Source organism: Myotis brandtii, unplaced genomic scaffold, assembly GCF_000412655.1.
Source record: "Myotis brandtii unplaced genomic scaffold, ASM41265v1 scaffold436, whole genome shotgun sequence".
Classification (NCBI taxonomy): Eukaryota; Metazoa; Chordata; class Mammalia; order Chiroptera; family Vespertilionidae; genus Myotis; species Myotis brandtii.
Window position 1 is genome coordinate 560,910 of NW_005366679.1, and position 18,608 is coordinate 579,517.

Genomic DNA, 18,608 nt, shown 5'->3' on the forward strand with positions numbered 1-18,608 from the left:
GTTAAAAGTAATGTGAGGGAAATCTTTGATATCTAACTGCTATCTGATCAACAACCAAAAAAGGTCCACACCAGAGGAGTCCAAGCTCATGAATGATGCCCAATAGCTGTTATATGAATGAATGAATGAATGAATGAGTCAACCAAACAATCAATCAGTTAATCAGTTCATCACAAAAAGATATGTACTCTTATTCAGAGTTCAGGATAACCCAACAGAGAAATTAAAACATGAGAAATGTTTAGCTTTTGTTAGCATTCTCCTTGGGAACATGTTTAAAGTTTGAGCATTCCAAGTATAAAATATAACATCTTGTTCATGGCCCAAGTCCTTGGGATGATTGTTAAAAATGCAGGGCCTCATCCCCAAAGACTGTTTCAGGTCTGCAGTGGGCCTCTGGAGCTTTTTCACAGTTCACCAGGCACATCGAAATGCAAAGAGTCCACGGTACTCTTCCCCCAATGGATGCCAGCATCTCTTCTCTAAGTCCCAACTTTTCATCATTTACCTCATGTAGTTATTTGTGGCTCTGAATTAAAAACATGCCTCCTCCAATTCACTCAACATCCTACAGTTGTTGCTGAAAACATGATGAAGAGCATAATAAAATGTTTTAGGTAAACAATGATTATTCTCTTATTCTTAAGAATAAGAGAATAATCATTCTCTTATTCTCTTAAGAATAAGAGAATAATCATTGTTTACCTAAAACATTTTATTATGCTCTTCATCATGTTTTCAGTAGAATAAAAAAAAACCCCACAATGATTATGAAGGTAATTTATACCACATAATAGCATTAATCAAAGAAAAGCAAACCAATGGCCACCTATTTCAGATGCTGATGAGGATAGAAGATTTCCATTTGGGTAACAGTATCATTTTTATATCAGCAGTATGAGAAAAGCATACAAAGTATTCCATGGAAGGTGGACAAATGACTTGGCTTCTGATATCTTCAGCTAGAGTTTGTTTTAAAATAAGTTATTCTTGTGCTGAAGGTTTTATTCTACTGAGGTAATCATGGCATGGTGTTCTAATTCAGACCCCTAGGTTCTGGGTGCTTCTACTTACGTTGACACACAAAAAAGACTCTAGGCAATATATTTTTACTAGAGGCATGGTGCACAAAATTTGCTCATGGGTAGGGTCCCTAGGCCTGGCCACCGATCAAGGCCAATTAGGGCCTTCTAGCTGCCGGCTGGGGCCCTCCTTCCTATTGCCAGCCAGGGCTGCTGGCCAGGGCCTTCCTTCTTTCCGTGCCACCCTCTGGTGGTCAGCACACGTCATAGCGAGCGATCGAACTCCAAATCTCCCAAACTCCCACAGGGACAATTTGCATATAAGCCTTTTAAATATATACATATGATTTAAATGATTTAACGCTCATTTAGCTTTATGTGCTTTTTTTGGTTCATTAATTGATGTCATATTTTTAATCATATATGATACCTATTAACAAAAAAGAGCACATAAAACTAAATGAGGGTTAACGTGACAGTAAAAGCAAGCCTAGATTGGGATGATCTATTGAATATAAAAGACATTCAATTAAAAAAATTAGAAAAGCAACTGCTTTTAAGGTAAGGAATGCTTATTGATAGGATTATTTTAATTTTGTATGTTCACAGAGGATGTTTGGGTACTGCTTGTATGATACTTCAGTTTATCTAGAAAATCGCTAAGAAATCTTAACAGTTCTGTGCACACAGGTTTACATAGTTTAAACATATTTTTAAATCTATAATAAAGCTTTAGAATGGTTCTTAAAAGTGTACTAGCACCCTCGTTTAAACCATCTAGTGTACTGTGTCCCTGTCAATTATTTCTCTTATGATTAGAGAGATGGCAGAGTTGTAATTTGTTTCAAGGTTTGAACCTTGGTTTGGTCACTCAGTTTTGCTCTTCTTCCTCTTTCTTTACCCAAGCTAACACTAAAATGTCTCCAATTTTCCTGTTATTTAAAAAGAGTAATAAAAGGAACTACAGATTTGAACAGTTTGGCATATTGATGAGCTTCTTTCATAGATATTTGTATTTTCCTATCCTTTTGGTTTGCACATTTGGAATAAATAGGAGTAAATAAATTAAAACGTGGAAGTAGATTTAATATGAAATTTGTTTTAGTTGGTCATTTATGTATATTCAGATATGATTTTTTTAAATCACATTGTCAAATTACACATTCTTAGCTGTGTCATCTATAGAAATAGGCTTGTGTTCTCTGGCCTAATGCTAATGATGGGTTCTTCTTTATAGATTTCAAAGAAAACTCACGTTTGTTCTTAACAGAAATCCTCTGAGATAGATGAAATGGGTGTCTTTTTCTTTGTTTTGTTTTTTAAAAAAAAAAGAAAAAATGAGATTCACATAGACCAAATTTGTACAATTATTAGATAACAGACTAAAACTAGATATTATGTCACCAGATATTTATCTTGGGAAATTTAATTGTATAATAACTACCTAAGATCATTTCCCTGAATCACCAGATTTGTAAAATGGGGAGGTTTTAACCCTTTTGAATTGAAAATACAGATAATTTCTCTGCATTAAATTATATGCTCATGACCAGTAATGCTGAGGATACTTATAAAATCAATTATCCAGTATTCTTTTTAATGTGCTGTGCTAGCTCAAACTTAATAAAAAATAAAGTCCCTGATACTTATTGTTGAGCAATAGGTATGTATATGTCTTTGAATATGCTCCTTAAAATTGGCCATTAGGTTTAAAATCACTTCCCAAAATATTACTAGTAAAATGGACTGAGTCCCTGTTTCTTGTTATAATTAGCTTCCTGTTCCTGCTTTTGGATGTTATTCTCCAAAGATGACTCAGTTTAATATGTTGAGCACAAATCATGTTACTGGAATTGATCTCTCCTTAAGAACATGCAGTTGACTGTCTAGTTTTGAATAAGTTCAACCATTGCTATTAATTTCCTTAGAATCCCAAGATCTTAATTTGCAGAGAACTGCTGAATTTAATTCTACTGCTGAGTTTCGTCATGTTTATATAAAATTAGAGATCAAATAATAGAACTGTCTATTTTAACCAGACATGTATGGTGTGTTTTAAGCTATCTATAAATTTTCTCAGTATTCTCGAGGAATTGTATAGGTAGCTAGTGAGTGTAGGAACTAGAACCCAAGATTTCTGATTATAAACTCTATCCTTTTCCCATTGTACCACTGCTATTTAATCAACAGAAGCAGCTTTATAGAGAATTCACATTTCTTTGAGAAGTTTTTCTGATTATTTTTTATTCCATAGAGTTTTTTTGGAAACGAAATGTAGTACTTAAGTGTTTTCAGTCAATATTTTCATTGAAATGATGCTTTTTGCCATGAAAGAACCTCTTTTCATTTTCTATGCAAATATTTAAAACTTACCTGATTTAAATAACAAATCCTGCCTTAATACTTATAGAGTAAAAGACTCAACCAATATTCTTCTTGATTGAAGCATGTTACGTGACTAGCTAAATGGATGGAATTATTTTAATCTAGGTTTGAAAAGCTACTTACTGAACTATAAAAAGTACTTATACTGTTGATCCTCTAATGCCATTTCTGTACATTTATCCTTAGAAAACGATCAGAAAATGCCTATAGTCATGAATGTATTCTTTGCAATATTTATGGTATTTGGGAATATTGGAAATGATTTGGATGTTCTCTGAAAGTTACCTATATGATACACATCTATTTGATGGAATTTGATGGAGCCATAGAAAAATGATTACTGTGGACACTTAGTAAAATGAAAAGTGTTTAGCGAAAGCAGGTCACAAGTAGGAGCTACGCAGACGACTGCATGAGATTAGAAGAAACCGTAATGTTGTTAGGATTTCAAATTTAGTTTTACCTTCTGTGTTCCAAATTGTACAAGTTCTTATCCAGATTTGAATCACAGATCAAATTCGTTGAAATTGTGTGTGTCAATTATATTTTGCTAATAGAATTCTATATCTAAGAGATTTCTTTTGGGGATCAGCAGAGTCTAAAGTTTTCTTGCATTTATCAGAGAAATCAGGCCAAACCAGCCCCTCTGGCCTGTAGCTCGCAAAAGTACAGGTTTTCACAAGAGATTTTTACTTCTTCTTTACTTTTCAAAGACAATAATGGGAGAACAGCTATTTCAGTATATTTTTTCTGTTTCATTTCCCATGTCTGGGAAAAACCTTAACCTGGGGGGGGGGGGGGGGGGGGGGAGGAAGAAAGAAACAGACAACACATATCATTCAAAAGCATTTGATGAAATTATTTGAAGTTCAGAAAAGGGTGGCTTCAGAACACATTCTAAACTAATTGCTAGTTACCAACTCTGCTTAGTTTCAGAATTCTCCCTTATTGCATCCCACAAGCAAGTACAAAATTGTAATAAATCATTACAATAAACCTATAAATGAAATGGAATAAAATAGGGTTGTCAGTAACTCCCTAAGTCATATTTATATTCTTTTTTTTTTAAGTCCTCACCTGAGGATATTTTTTAATTGATTTTTTTAGAGAGAGTGGAGGGGAGGGAGGGACAAAGGGAGGGAGGGAGAGAAAGAGAGAGAGAGAGAGGAGAGACACATCAGTTGGTTGCCTCCTGCATGCACCCTGATCAGGGCCTGGGATCAAGCCTGCAACCATGTCTGGGAATCGAACCCTAGACCTTTGGGTCCAGGGCTGATACTCTAACCACTGAGCAAACAGTCCAGGGACATATTTGTATTCTGGATATCTCTCAGATTATCTAGCACAGAGTAGTTTATTCAATGATTTTTTTAAATTAAATAAATTGAATGAGGTGGTGAATAGAGTTGGCTCATTGGTAGGTATGTGGAATACAAAGCTTTAGCTAGTTTGAGGTTTCCAAATAGTATAAGATGTCATTTCTAATGTTCTTTTCAAGATGTAGCATGATGCAGATTACACAGTCCTTGTTAAAGGAAGCAGACAATAAGATATAAATATAATGGGGAAAAGATCTAAAATGAAATGTGATCATTTTATGTATACACATCCAAGAAAACCTCTGCTTTTAAAATAGTAACAGGATTCCCGTTCCTCTTTCTTGCTGAAATCCAAAATAAAGTGCTCGGGTCTTTATTTGCTCAGTTTGTAAAAACAGTGAAAACTAAAAACCATTTCCTTGAAGCCTGAAGCAGGAACATGAAAATGTTAAAAGAACATTCCATGTTTTAGAAGGCCCTCTTGTGGTAAAGAGGTCAAACTATCCCAAATGAAGACAGTTTTGGAAACCTGACAGGAGCAGCCACCATGACAGACTTTATTAATAATAATAGTAAGAGTCGAAATTGAGCAAATGAATGCAAAATAATCCATTTTCACCTTTCCTCCTTGGCCCCATGGCAAAATTGAAAGACATAAAACAAATAGGCAATAACAAAAAACGAATCTTTTGCCACCTGCTTTATATAACTACCAAGTAAATCTCTAATGATAAAAAAAAAAGCTCCTGGCAACATTTTACTAAAAAGCTATCAAATTTTGCTTTATACATTTTCACTTGAGAGTAATTTCAGATTAGCACAAAAGTTGCAAAAATAGAACTGAGTGTTCCTGCCTGTTCTTCACCCAACTTACCTAAATAGTAACATCTTACATAACCATAGAGCCATTTATAAAACCAGATTAGCATTGCTATGCTGCCGTTAGCCAATCTACAGAGCTTAATCAGGTTTCATCATTTGTCTTAACAGCATCCTTTCTCTGACTCCAGAGCTGTCCAATCTGCGCCTTTCTCTGTCTTTCATGACCTTGACCCTTTGGAAGAGTACTGGTCAGTTATTTTGTAAAATATCCTTCCATTTCAAGTGTGTCTGCAGTTTCCTCGTGATTACTTTCAGGTTATGCATTCTCAGCAGTCATACAACCAAAGCGATGGCGTGCCCTTTTTTCAGTGCCTCGTAAAAGTAGGTACTTGAACATCTTGTTACTGGTGATGTTAACTTTGATCACCTGGAGTCTGCCAGACTCCTGTACTGCAATGTTGCTATTTTTTTTTCCCTTAGTAACTAATAAATATACCCACATATTTTACATTAGGTGTTTAACATAATTAGTATCATCAATGCATTTTCCTGCTCATGGACATTCTACTGAAAAGGAGGAATTTTTCAAGCTATTTTGTTCTCTGTTTGCAAATGCTCGTTTCCCTTTTCATCTGTGGCCTTCTCTCACCAGTCTTGCACTGTCAGTGAAAATCCTCAAGACAGATTCAACTTGTTCCATGTTGACTGACCACCTCCCCTTGCACTTCATAACCTTGTAGGTATGTCGAGAGTACCAGCGTGGCAATTGCAACCGAGGAGAAAGCGATTGTCGGTTTGCTCATCCTGCTGACAGCACAATGATTGACACCAATGACAACACCGTCACCGTGTGTATGGATTACATCAAAGGGAGATGCTCTCGGGAAAAGTGCAAATACTTTCATCCTCCCGCACATCTGCAAGCCAAGATCAAGGCTGCCCAATACCAGGTCAACCAGGCTGCAGCAGCACAGGCTGCAGCCACCGCAGCTGCCATGGTGAGTAGGCACACCAGCCCACTCCTTGTTAGCAAAGTGAACAAGTGTCTCTGACGACAGGCTCTTCCTTTATTAACCTTGTTTATTTATTTATTTATTTTTTTGCTGAAGATATGTTTGTTCAGGTATCCCTGACAATACCTAATGCAGTTACCGTTCACAAAAGTGAGGGTAACTCCTCAAATGGTTTCACATTGCTTCTACCTTTGGCCTAACTCTTAATACTCTGTCTTACTCTGGATGGTAGGGTCTCTGACATTTCTGCTTTGTAAAGAACACCTGTCTCCTTTTCAGTTTAACAATATTGCCATCTCTGGTGCTCTTAGGTCTGCGTGCCATCTAATCAGCCAGTGTTCTCCTTCTTTGGTGCGCTCTTCTGCACACCATGGCTCTTCTCTCTCTCTCTCTCTCTCTATATATATATATATATCTTGCTTTTAACAGTCACATAATCTGAAACTATTTAGGAGAATTGCTCCCACAAAATTGTTTTTAGCATTAGCTGCAAGATTCGAACCACGTAGGCTCTCTAGATCGTCTTAAATAATATTGTGGCATAAACATAATTGTAAAAGGAGAGATGCTTAACGATGCCATTCTCTAGAAAGGAGAAAAAGAGGAGTTAGAAATGGGATCATTTAGAATAGATATGAAACTCTGGTCTGAAGGTAAATTTTGAGGTGATCTCAGAGCTGATTTTAACGAGCCCAGTCTTTGTTCTTCGCTTAGCTATTTTAATGTTGTCCCTTTCTATACATAAATATATGACTCGACCATTAAAATAGTCTTAAAGCACAATTATCACGAGAGAGGTCTTTTCTGTGTTTGTTTATGGATACTTGAGCAAAAATACAGAAGGCTGACTCTCTCCTCTCTTCCTTTCACTTTTTTTTTTCTGTTAGAGTATCTTGTTTGTAATTAACTACAAAGAGGAGTTATCCTCCCAATAACAACTCAGTAGTGCCCTTATTGTGCATGCTTAGTCTTGTTATTCGTTGTATATGGCATTCCGATGATTTGTTTTTTTATTTGTTTTTTCTCACCTACCCAAAAATGCACTGCTGCCCCCATGATGCACCTCTGCTTGCTGTTTATGTTAATGCGCTTGAACCCCACTGGCCCATTGCCATCATGTGCTCGCTGCCTGCTAATTAAGACTCAGTCGGCTGTCAAATCACTGAAGCGACCCCTCGAGGCAACCTTTGACCTGGTACTATGACCTTTCACCTTTTAGCTTGGCATGTAGCTTTGTTGTAGATACAAGTTTTTTTTTTATAGTCAATTTTAATATATATAAATATATATTTTCTGTTATAAAGTTGCAAAGTACAATGAAAAACTGAGTGTGGTTTCCTGACAAAACTAGTGGAAAGACTATATAATCTAAGTACCTGGATGGATATCATACAATGAAAGATTCTGAAAGCCCAGCAGCCCACATTCAGTTTAACTACATTGTAGAACGTTCAAATGAAATACTTCAAGGACATTAAAATTGTAATTTTGACTGTATATTTATGTACCTCTTTGGTTAGCATGGCTTTAGCGATAGAATTATTTACTTTTTAATATTTAAAGTTCAGTGTTCAAGAAAAAAAAAAAACTTGCATGCTCTGGGACATTTGCATGTCTAGGTAGAGCGGGGGGCGGGGCAGAGCGGGATCAGTTTTTATTTGACCTGTTTCATTCACTCCGTACAATTAACGATTAACATTGCTTATACTTGTCAATCCTCATGGAGCTCACAGTGCAGCTTTTCTTCTCTTCCTAAATCAGTGGCTTCTCAGAGAAAGCCCGAAGCATTATGGGACTTAAAACACTTAACGCATTGTAACAAGTGCTCATGAACTAGTGGGGTTTTTGTTGTTTTTGTTTTTGATAAAAATAATGCTTCCTTTAAAGCTTTTATCTTGCGTTTGTTTTAAAAATTGTTTGTTTATTGGATCCGCCCCCCCCCCCCCCCCCCGGTTAAGTGCTCTGCTGCTTGCTTGCTCAGGCTTCCTAACAATTTTAGCCTTCAACTGATTTTTCTTTTTTCTTTTTCTCTTTTTACTGGTATTTGTTTTTTATACTCGTTCACTAAACAGGGAATTCCTCAAGCTGTACTTCCCCCATTACCAAAGAGGCCTGCTCTTGAAAAAACCAACGGTGCCACCGCAGTCTTTAACACTGGTATTTTCCAATACCAACAGGCTCTAGCCAACATGCAGTTACAACAGCATACAGCATTTCTCCCACCAGGTAAGGGGTTTGAGTCTGTTTATACGTGAATCAGCCAATCCACATAGTGTCCTACTGGTAGAGCAGATAAACCAGCCGTGCCCTCAATTTGTTGTTAGTCATAAATAAGGTGGAAGGTAAGGTGCAACAGTGAGAACTTCTCGGAGGTATCTCATGTGGTTTTCCTTAGAGACCAAGAATTATAGCTTCATGAACCATGGGTGAAAGATCAGTGATGTTTTATGTACTTATTTTTGTTTGTGCAATGTAGAATTGAAATGTAGTGCTTTTTGTTTTTTCTTTCCTCAAACGTCTTGTATGTGTGTCAGGCTACTGTATGGCACTTTTCTGCTGTAAGACCCCTTTGCCTTCATGATTCCATAGAGTCCATTCGAATTCTTTGAAATGACACCTTCAGTTTTGATTTTTGATTTGTCAGCCCTTTTGTTCTCAAGGTGGAGAATAAAAAACTGACTGTATTCTAGGGCTCTTAAAAGTGTTCTCTTCAGTACCAATCAGTGCATGGCTTACGATCACAATTGATCCTAAGCTAATATGGAAATAGCTGTAAGTGCCCAGTGAAAATAACATTTATTCTTGAGTCATACATTTGTTGATTTCGACTTAGACACATAAACACTCTAGAACCATCCACAAGGTTATGAAATTTAAAAACATAAACTAATCAGTCATTTACTGACCTGGATATTTATTTTAAGTCGTTCTTCATCTACTTCAGAAAATACATATTAATTTCCTTGTAATCTGAAATTCAACTAACCAGAGACTAAGACCATTTTCCTCTTTACCTCTTAACCTTACAAAAAAAATTACCATGGGTTTTGAGACTTATTTAATAAAGTAATTTTTATTTTTTTAGTTAATACATTTTTAATAGGTGTATCAAAAATCCAGACCCATTTGTATATGACAGTATTGGCAGTGCATTAAGTTCATAATACCATGAGGGAATGTGATCATTTATTTTTTTAATAATAAAGAAGAATAAATTATATTCTCATCAATTTTCTCTAAGCACAATTTTTTATATTGTGCATCTTTGGAAACTGGTCATCCATATATAGAATATGTAGTAGCACTCAATGAGCTAGAATATTCCACTAACTGAAATAGCCCACGCTCTAGGCACTGTAAATAAACCATATTTGTACTCATAAAATAATATCTATCAAATTGAAGTTTGTCCACTTTCAAATTAAAATAAAACCATTTAGATCTGTAGGGTATTTTTTTTGTATTCTGAGTTAAAAATCACATTTATCTTATATTTTATAATATTAAAACATATTCTTCAACATATGTAATTTTCCAGGGATTTCTGAAATTAATCTTTTTGCTCTTGTTAAAATTGCCATGCCCCTAAATTTATGCTGTCTCCAACACAAAATCCATCAATTTTTCTATAGTCAGATCTCTAGATAAAATTTCAAAGAATTACACCTAATACTTATCATAATATACCTACATAAGCTTGAATTATCACATCTAAATTTGAACCTCCAACCAATTCTCCATTGTTTCTTTTTCTCTCTCCTACTTCTTTTCCTTCTCCTTGAAGTAATTTTAACTATGCATACATCTCATTGTAAATTTTTTCCTAGTTATTTTTCCTTTATCGTCATACAGATCGATTTAAAAATTTAATCTTAAAAAGTCATGTAATTAAAGTAATGCACTCCTCAGAAACACGCCATTCTGCCATGCAAATATCTTTCATAGGGGAAATTTGAAATTGACAAATACAGTCATTTAAATTTGGTCTTGTGCTGAATATTGAGGGAAAAGAATGTAATTGGCTATTTGTGCATCATTATAAGTAAATCAAACCATTTGATGTTAAAATGGACATCATGATCATTTCAAAAGTGATTTTTGTTTTTGGTAAGTGGGTCCTACAGCATTATGTCTTCATATTTGTGAGTTATTGCACCCTAGCTAGTATTTTCATTGCTGCCTTATGTTTATTTGCTGCAAACCCCTCCCCAAACTGTGTGCATTGGTTATAATGGTAATGAGGAAGATAACTCAAACTAAAATTCAAATAATAAAAGCTTCAGGGTTTTAGAGAGATAGAGTGAGGTTAACTCATTTTCAGCATGTGCAGGTTTAATTATGCATGGGGTGAAATATAGTAGGCAAACTGCAGCATAATTACAAATAAGAAATTTAAAACATAAAACCTTTGCAATATTTAAACTAGGTTTGATGTTCCTAAAATACCATGTTATTCTTTGTCACTCATCTTTTCACCCTCTCGCCCTCCCATTAGAGGATAATGCTTTCACAGGATCTAGACTCAGTTGTACAGTATTCAATGTTGCTTGCTCTACTGTCTCAAAGTAACGTCCCTGTTATTGCAGGTTTGTTTTGTTGTCTTTCACAAGTCTTTGACTCAGTAGCTGTAGCAAGTGGCAGAGGTCTTCGGGTGTCTTAAATAATGCCCATCGCTGTAATAGAACTCCACCTGAGACGATGCCTCCTGAGCTCCATTACCGAGTTTAATCACTGCTCATTGTGCCCACAGTCTAATTGTGATCACAGACTCACTGCAGCTGTCCCAGGGATGCCTGTGGAGGGGTCGGTGGTTGTCAATGGAGCTTTGTTTTGTAGTGCTGTCTCTGACAAGACTCAATTGGCAGATATTTTTCTAACAAATGTTCATCCCAGATGCTGCTAGTATGTAAATAGGATGTGCCAAGATTCAGATAGAAGTGTAAAATCATTGGAAATATTAACATCTCAAAGTCTAAAATAATCTCATAGAAAGAACAGGGATTCTGTAGTTGAGAAGGTGCCCTGTACTTGGCAAAATAAATTAGATTTTTTAATGTTTATATGTGACAAAGAAAAAGGAATATATATGTACTGTTAATTTAACATCATGGTCGAGCAATTGTGAACATCAGTGCTAACACCGCATATGTCATGTATGTATCTTCGTTACCTCCCATTCAGGGTTTTTACTGAAGTCTAATTACCAATTTTTGTGTGTGAAATTTGCTAGAATATTTGCTATTCCAAGAAGTCCTGAGGGTCTAAACCAGCAAGGAAAACTAGTCTGTTTTCCTGGATACCAAGTAAACCAATTTGAAACATGAAAGTATCCCCTCTAAATATCCTTCCTGCATTTAAATTCCGAGCTCAGGCAGTACAGAAATTTCACTTTTTCTTTACCCATAATTCATTGCTTGGTATCCCTCCAAATAAAATGCCCATGTGGATGATCACAAGCTCTTGCATGTCCGTGTGGTTGCTGCTACAGTGAACAGGAAAGTAAAACCAAGGGAATGAAAATGAATGTTTTGGTTTCCTTACATTGTTAAGTCAGCTTTGTGCACTGAATTATTCAGCATTTTAATAATAAATAATATGTTTAATTATTTAACATGTGCTCAATATAAAGAAAATGTTAATGAGTTCATATGTGAAAGTCAGAAATGGCAAAGCGGCAAGGTGGCTAGTCACCAGGTTAAAACAAGACAAACGACAGTATTATTTTTAAAAGAATTAAGGTGGTTTAAATTTTCCCCCCAAATACTTGTATTTAATAAGGCAGCAATTAGGAGAAACAAAGTGTATCAGCAGACAGTTGAACTGGCTTTTATTCTTCACTCGAGACTAGTTCTAATTGATCACTGTGCTATTGTATGATTTGATTGTGCTGACAGTTACATGCCACTGTTCCCATAATAACAATTTTTCTTCTTTGTTCAAATGAATTTCCTAATTACACGTGTGATGGGATGTTTTAATTCTTTTCCCTTTCAAATCCACCTTCCTGTTGCAATGCATGATGGGCAGGCTCAATATTGTGCATGACACCCGCTACAAGTGTTGGTAGGTGCCAGCTTTGTTTCTTGATTATCTTAAACCTATGGTGCACCTCACAGCCCCTCAAAATCCACTGCTAAGTTTAACTTATATCTATTGGGCAAGTCCATTTCCCTTTTACTAACACCTGTCAATTAAATGTCATTTTCTATTTAATTGACATGGACTCACATAAATGTTTTCTTTACACACAACTTTCCTTTAGTCACCTTTGGTGGATTTTGATTGGACTATGAGTTCTAGTGTGTAAAAAAATCTATCTCATAAAAGTAATATATTGTATATTTTTATAATAGTAAATAAGAAAAATTACTCTCATTCAGTTAACTATATATATATATGAAGTAATTACCTGTATGTTGACTTAGATTTAGAATGTCTATGAACACTATATAAAATTCTTGTTTGTGACTTAGCAAAGTAAGCCTGTTTGTGTCAATTTTCTTAATTTGATGGTAACAAGCTTTTTTTTCCCCTTTTTTTTTCTCTTTCATCTCCCTTCCCCTTCTCTCCTTGGAATGTTGTCCTGCTTTGCGCTGTGATTGCATGTCACTCGCTGGTGATGATGTCCCGTCACATGGCTTATTGCTGTGATAAATACCATACCCAATTATCTCTCCATGTTGCCATGGTTTCCATATTGCTACACTCTTCTGTATGTTTGCTTATATGATTTTCCCTCCGAAAGTTCCCATGGTGCACGGTGCTACGCCAGCCACTGTGTCCGCAGCAACAACATCTGCCACAAGTGTTCCCTTCGCTGCAACAGCCACAGCCAACCAGGTTTGCTAATTTACAGCTTTGTTTCTTAAAAACCAACTCTGATAGGGCTCAATGCAATAGCCCTTACGCACGGGGATTTCCCATTGAGGTCAGTGGGAATCGTGTGTACGTGAGGGCTGTCGTGGGTGCTTTAATAGCATGGGGTTTCAAAGATTCCTCTTGTTGGCCTACACATTCTCTCTACGATGAGCAGCAGAATGCTTTTTTGCCATTTATAAGTGCTCCAAAGTTGTCGCAGCTCCATTTCTAAAGCTACTAAAATTTTATTTACACAAGCAATTCTCATTTGGTCTCAACCAATCATGCAGGTATTTTGACTGATCAAAAAATGTAGCTAATTTTAAGGTTTTTTTTATTATTAATATCTGGTACATACAATTGCTCAGTTCTTGCCTAAATTCTTTATATAAAGCACAATATTTAAATATCTAACATATGCCACAAAGGACCACTCTTGTAAATTGAGTTTGTTATAAATTTGTTTAAGTTTTGTTTGTTAAGCAGATTGCATATTCAAAATAGATTAAATTCATGTTCACATTTTGATTCTTAGTTCTTTAAATGAAAAATTTTTTTTCTATCATTGCCCACCTTAAATCTTGGGGAGTTATGAAGGAAAAAGACAATCAATTCTGTGTACCATACACGTTATAGAATAACAATTACACAGGTTACTTTTAAGTAAAAGGGATCTGTTTCAGAAATTTAAATTTCATGGTATACGAGAATGACTATTTTTTAAATATATTTTATTGATTTTTTACAGAGAGGAAGGGAGAGGGATAGAGAGTTAGAAACATCGATGAGAGAGAAACATCGATCAGCTGCCTCCTGCACACTCCCTACTGGGGATGTGCCCGTAACCAAGGTACATGCCCTTGACCAGAATCGAACCTGGGACCCTTGAGTCCGCAGGCTGACGCTCTATCCACTGAGCCAAACTGGTTAGGGCAAGAATGACTATTTAAAAGAGAATGAATATTGAAATATTTATAATTTAAAAATTGACATTGATTCAATGAGCATTGTCATTGAATCAAATTTATATAAAGTAGGTTTTGGCTTGAATATCGAGATATATTTGTTATGAAAGCAAAGTTCAGTAGGGTTAATAGCATATGAAAAAATTTAGAGCCAAATCAAATTTCATATAACCCACAGACTAAGGTTAAACATAGCCAAGTGAATCTCAAAAGAGCCCGTATGAGATGAGAATCAACACGTTGCCCTTTGGGAAAAGAAGACCAATTAAGTGCCATTTGAATATGTAGTTATTGCTATGAGGAATAGCCACCCTTATTTCTACAACACACTGTATTCTGTTGAAGAACTAAAAACTATTAGGATAGCCATTGAAAACTTTCAAAAGCAGTATAGGGATGTATCTTAAAGATTCCCACAAGCTTTAAACATTTCTTGGCAAAGACCATTCAGTAGTTTTCCTGCAGCTTGTCAAAATAGCCCTGGATATATGCTAACACATCAGACTCATTTACAAGAATGCAAGATTGTGCATATGTAGCATGTTAGTAAGTAATCTATGGCAGACATTTCTTAATGGATTCAATGCAATCCATTTATGGGGTAGATCGATGATGCCAAATTCTCCTGTGTGTACCATGCATGACTGTAGAATTGCTGGTGTAAGCAGAACTATAGCAAAGCAAATTCCAACATGCCCTTGGCCACCTGGGTTGTAGGGGACACTTTACTTTTTTTGCATTGTGCTGTGACCATTTCATGCATAATCTTGGGTCTTCATACTGTTTTACAACCAAAAGAAAGAAAAGGGAATGGATATATATATACACACATATATTATATCTACATATACATACATATGTATATGCCTACAGTACATTAGCGATGCTGGAAATAGCTGATGCCACAAAATGCAGCCTGCATGCTTGCAGAAGTTTATAGCTGGCCCTTCATCTGCATCGAGTGGTGGTGTTGAAGGTCCTTGGTATGTTTCGACAGCCCCATCCCTGATGCTTCTACACTGTTGGGTGCAACATCCTGTCCTGCAGCAGCAGGAAAAATGGTATGAGAAGCTTCATTATGCTTGGAGCACATTTTCGTGCCATTTGCCAATGCTGTAAAACTGTGTAAAGATGTCAAGCTGAAAAATGGAAATAAAAGTGAGACCTATTAATTTACACTCCAGACGGTGGATTGTAGTCTGTTGCCTTAGTCTAGGACCTCTAAATTGAAACAACAACAACGAAAATGCCTTCATGTATGTGATCTCACTATCCTCCCACCAACCTTGCCGTGACATGGGATTCGTGCCAGTTTGTAGGTGACGAAACTTAAGCATAGCGTAATGAAGGGCTTTGTTCAAGGTTACACGGTAGGAAATGGGTCACTAGTGTTAGAGCCCGTGCTTCCAGTCCTCTGAGAGTCCTCATCTCTGGTGCTGCCACTCCTAAGTTAGCAGCCGTAATTCTGCGTTGGAGGAGAATCAGGCTACATATTGGAAGTTCTTGGCTTTGGGGACTATTGAAATAAGTCACCTCTCTATTGGTTTCTTATTGTATTTTCTCTCAAGATTTTTAATTCTCTTGCCCATTCATAATACAAAAAGAAGGTGCAATCAGGATTCAGAAATAGGTTGTGATGTAGATTTATGCTCTTACCCAGTTCTCTTGAAGTACGCCTCTGTAATTCCTACCTGGTATTTTAAATTGGAAAAGAAGTTAGATCCCATAAGTTGAACCAAAGAAAATGTTAGAAATTGGTTGCACAAAAGTAGGCAAGACATTTTCTACTTTGCTGTTTGGATTACTGAATAACTCAAACCACAGGGGTGTGGGTGTGTGTGTGTGTAGGCCAACAAAAAGGGCTTCTTTTAATTACTGCTCTGCATGAATTTTTGATAGTTTTACTTCTCTTACTTCTTAAAATCCGATAACATTGATAGAATAGTATTTAACACAAAGATTTTAAAACTGAGTTGCTACTTTGACATTATGTTTACATTAACTTACTGTTATGTTGACCAGATAAGGACTATCACCTGACAGCTGAATTTCACTTTTCTTAAAAAATTTAATATTGAAATGTTTTCATCTCTTGATTGTTGGCTTGCTTGCATGGATCATTCATTAAATAATTTTTTATTTGCTAGATACCCATAATATCTGCCGAACATCTGACTAGCCACAAGTATGTTACCCAGATGTAGAATTTTCATCACTAAACAGTAAGTTTATTATGTGATACATTGTATATATTCATGATGGTATTTTTTAACGATAGCATCTATGTAATGCATTTAAGAAAACATTTGCAAACTTTCAGAGAAAGTACTTATGCAGAGCTCATATTTTTATCCTAGATGGGTTATGAGGGATTTTATCATACAAATTTGTAATAAATATGTTTATATCACTTAAATACACATAATACTTAGGGAAGGTACATTTTGTTTTTAGTTTATATTAGAAATAAATCACAGGCCTGAAGAAAAAATATGACTTAAATCGATCAGGGGCTAGCAAACTTTTTCTTAAAAGACCATAGTAAATATTTTTGGCTGTGTGTGCCCCATGGTTTCTGTCACCACTCTTCTGTTACAGCTACTCAACTCTGCAAGAAACAATATGTAAGCGAAAGGGTGTGGCTCTGTTCCAATAAAACTTTACTTGCAAAAATAGGTAACAAACCCTGACCTGACCGGTTTGGCTCAGTGGATAGATCGTCGGCCTGCAGACTGAAGGGTCCTGGGTCGATCCCAGTCAAGGGCATGTACCTTGGTTGTGGGCACATCCCCAGTAGGGGGTGTGCAGGAGGCAGCTGATCGATGTTTCTAACTCTCTATCCCTCTCCCTTCCTCTCTGTAAAAAAAAAGCAATAAAATATTTTTTTTAAAAATAGGCAACAAATAGGCTGTATTTGGCTCACAGGCAAGAGTTTTCTGATCCCTTTTGTAGATCCTCATTTTTTGGGGGGTGGTGTAGGGGAGTGTATATTCTTAACTGAGAACATGCTTCACCTCACAGTATCATTAGGATGCAAACAGTGTGACTTTAAATAAATTTATATAGCCCCTTGGCAATGGGCAAGGAGACACCTGTTTGGTGGTGGTGCTCTTATATCAGTCAGGGGCAAAGCAGAGGTACAGTTCTTCGTACATCCTAGCTTGATGCCTGTGTTGGTGGCCAGAGTTGCTTCATGCCTGAGGCACATAAAAAAAAGAAAGAAATATATACATACACTCATATATATGCATACACGCATCTAAACATCCAAATGAACTCTAGGTACTTTGAAATAGTCACCTTGGCAGATCATATAATTTCTGAAAATGTGGCCATTGCTCAAAAATGATGTGAAAGTCTTGCGGCTTGTCTTCAGACAGACTGACTTAGATACTTTGCAAAGGTGGTCATTTTCCATGCTTAAAGGATATGCGTGTGTTGTTGTTGTTTCAGTATGCATGCATCCAAGTTTGCATATATGCTCAGAAGCACATTAGGTAATTATGTTTATATTTGAAAAGAGCCACAACATTTAAAACTGCCTCTGGTGAATAAGATGGGTGATCATTCTCTGTTGCTTCCTTTCATTCATTTCTCTTCATTAACACATTTGCAAGTGACTTTTGGGTGCTACTATGTGTTAATGACCATGTCAATGAGATAAAGATGAATAGGCAAGGAGATCAAGATGTAAATTTCAGCACACTGTATTAAAATAAGAAAGGTTTGAATAAATTTTTCTTGGAACAATGATAAAGGAGCAACTCTCCCAACAGAGTCAGAAAGTAAGAGAATTCGGACAAAGAAGGTGGTCGCAGAGAGAAGAGAGGAGACAGAGGCCTCACAGGAGAAGGGACAGAGTGCCCTGTCAGGAGACGGCAGAGAACCAGTTCAGAGGCCCTTGTGGTAATAACCCAGAATGAAGGCTAGCAAAGGCTGAGCCACGCAGAGGAGGATAGAAATTATTTGAGAGCGATTTAAGAAAGAAAGGAGGGCCTCTGTGTGAGAAGTGCTACCAAAGACACGCTACAATCATGGAGTAAATGACTGAAAATGGTTTTGTCTGTTTCATAAGCTCTCTCTATGCAGTTCTGATAATAAGGTTTATTATTCTGAACAATAGCAACATGTTTGAATAAGCATATTAATTTGTAGTATGTAGGTTTGGAAGAAGAGTTCTTTTTACATTAAAAAATCTGTTTCAAGCTTTTATAGTCATTTGGA

The 18,608-nt window shown here is 36.3% G+C and overlaps 1 protein-coding gene across 21 annotated transcripts in view; it reads left to right on the forward strand.

Annotated features, from left to right (window-relative positions):
* MBNL1 (muscleblind-like splicing regulator 1) overlaps positions 1 to 18,608 on the forward strand; it is a 197,899-nt gene that overhangs the window by 174,134 nt on the left and 5,157 nt on the right. For 11 of the 21 annotated variants that reach the window (XM_005874395.2, XM_014546217.1, XM_005874394.2 and 8 more), the window contains 6 exons: positions 6,289 to 6,546; positions 7,703 to 7,756; positions 8,634 to 8,787; positions 12,589 to 12,624; positions 13,307 to 13,401; positions 16,532 to 16,606. In XM_005874395.2, coding sequence (XP_005874457.1) covers positions 6,289 to 6,546; positions 7,703 to 7,756; positions 8,634 to 8,787; positions 12,589 to 12,624; positions 13,307 to 13,401; positions 16,532 to 16,588 — 654 coding nt within the window. In that variant the 3' untranslated portion in view covers positions 16,589 to 16,606. The remainder of the gene's footprint in view (positions 1 to 6,288; positions 6,547 to 7,702; positions 7,757 to 8,633; positions 8,788 to 12,588; positions 12,625 to 13,306; positions 13,402 to 16,531; positions 16,607 to 18,608) is intronic. The other 10 variants (XM_005874396.2, XM_005874400.2, XM_005874397.2 and 7 more) reach the window with 7 other exon arrangements.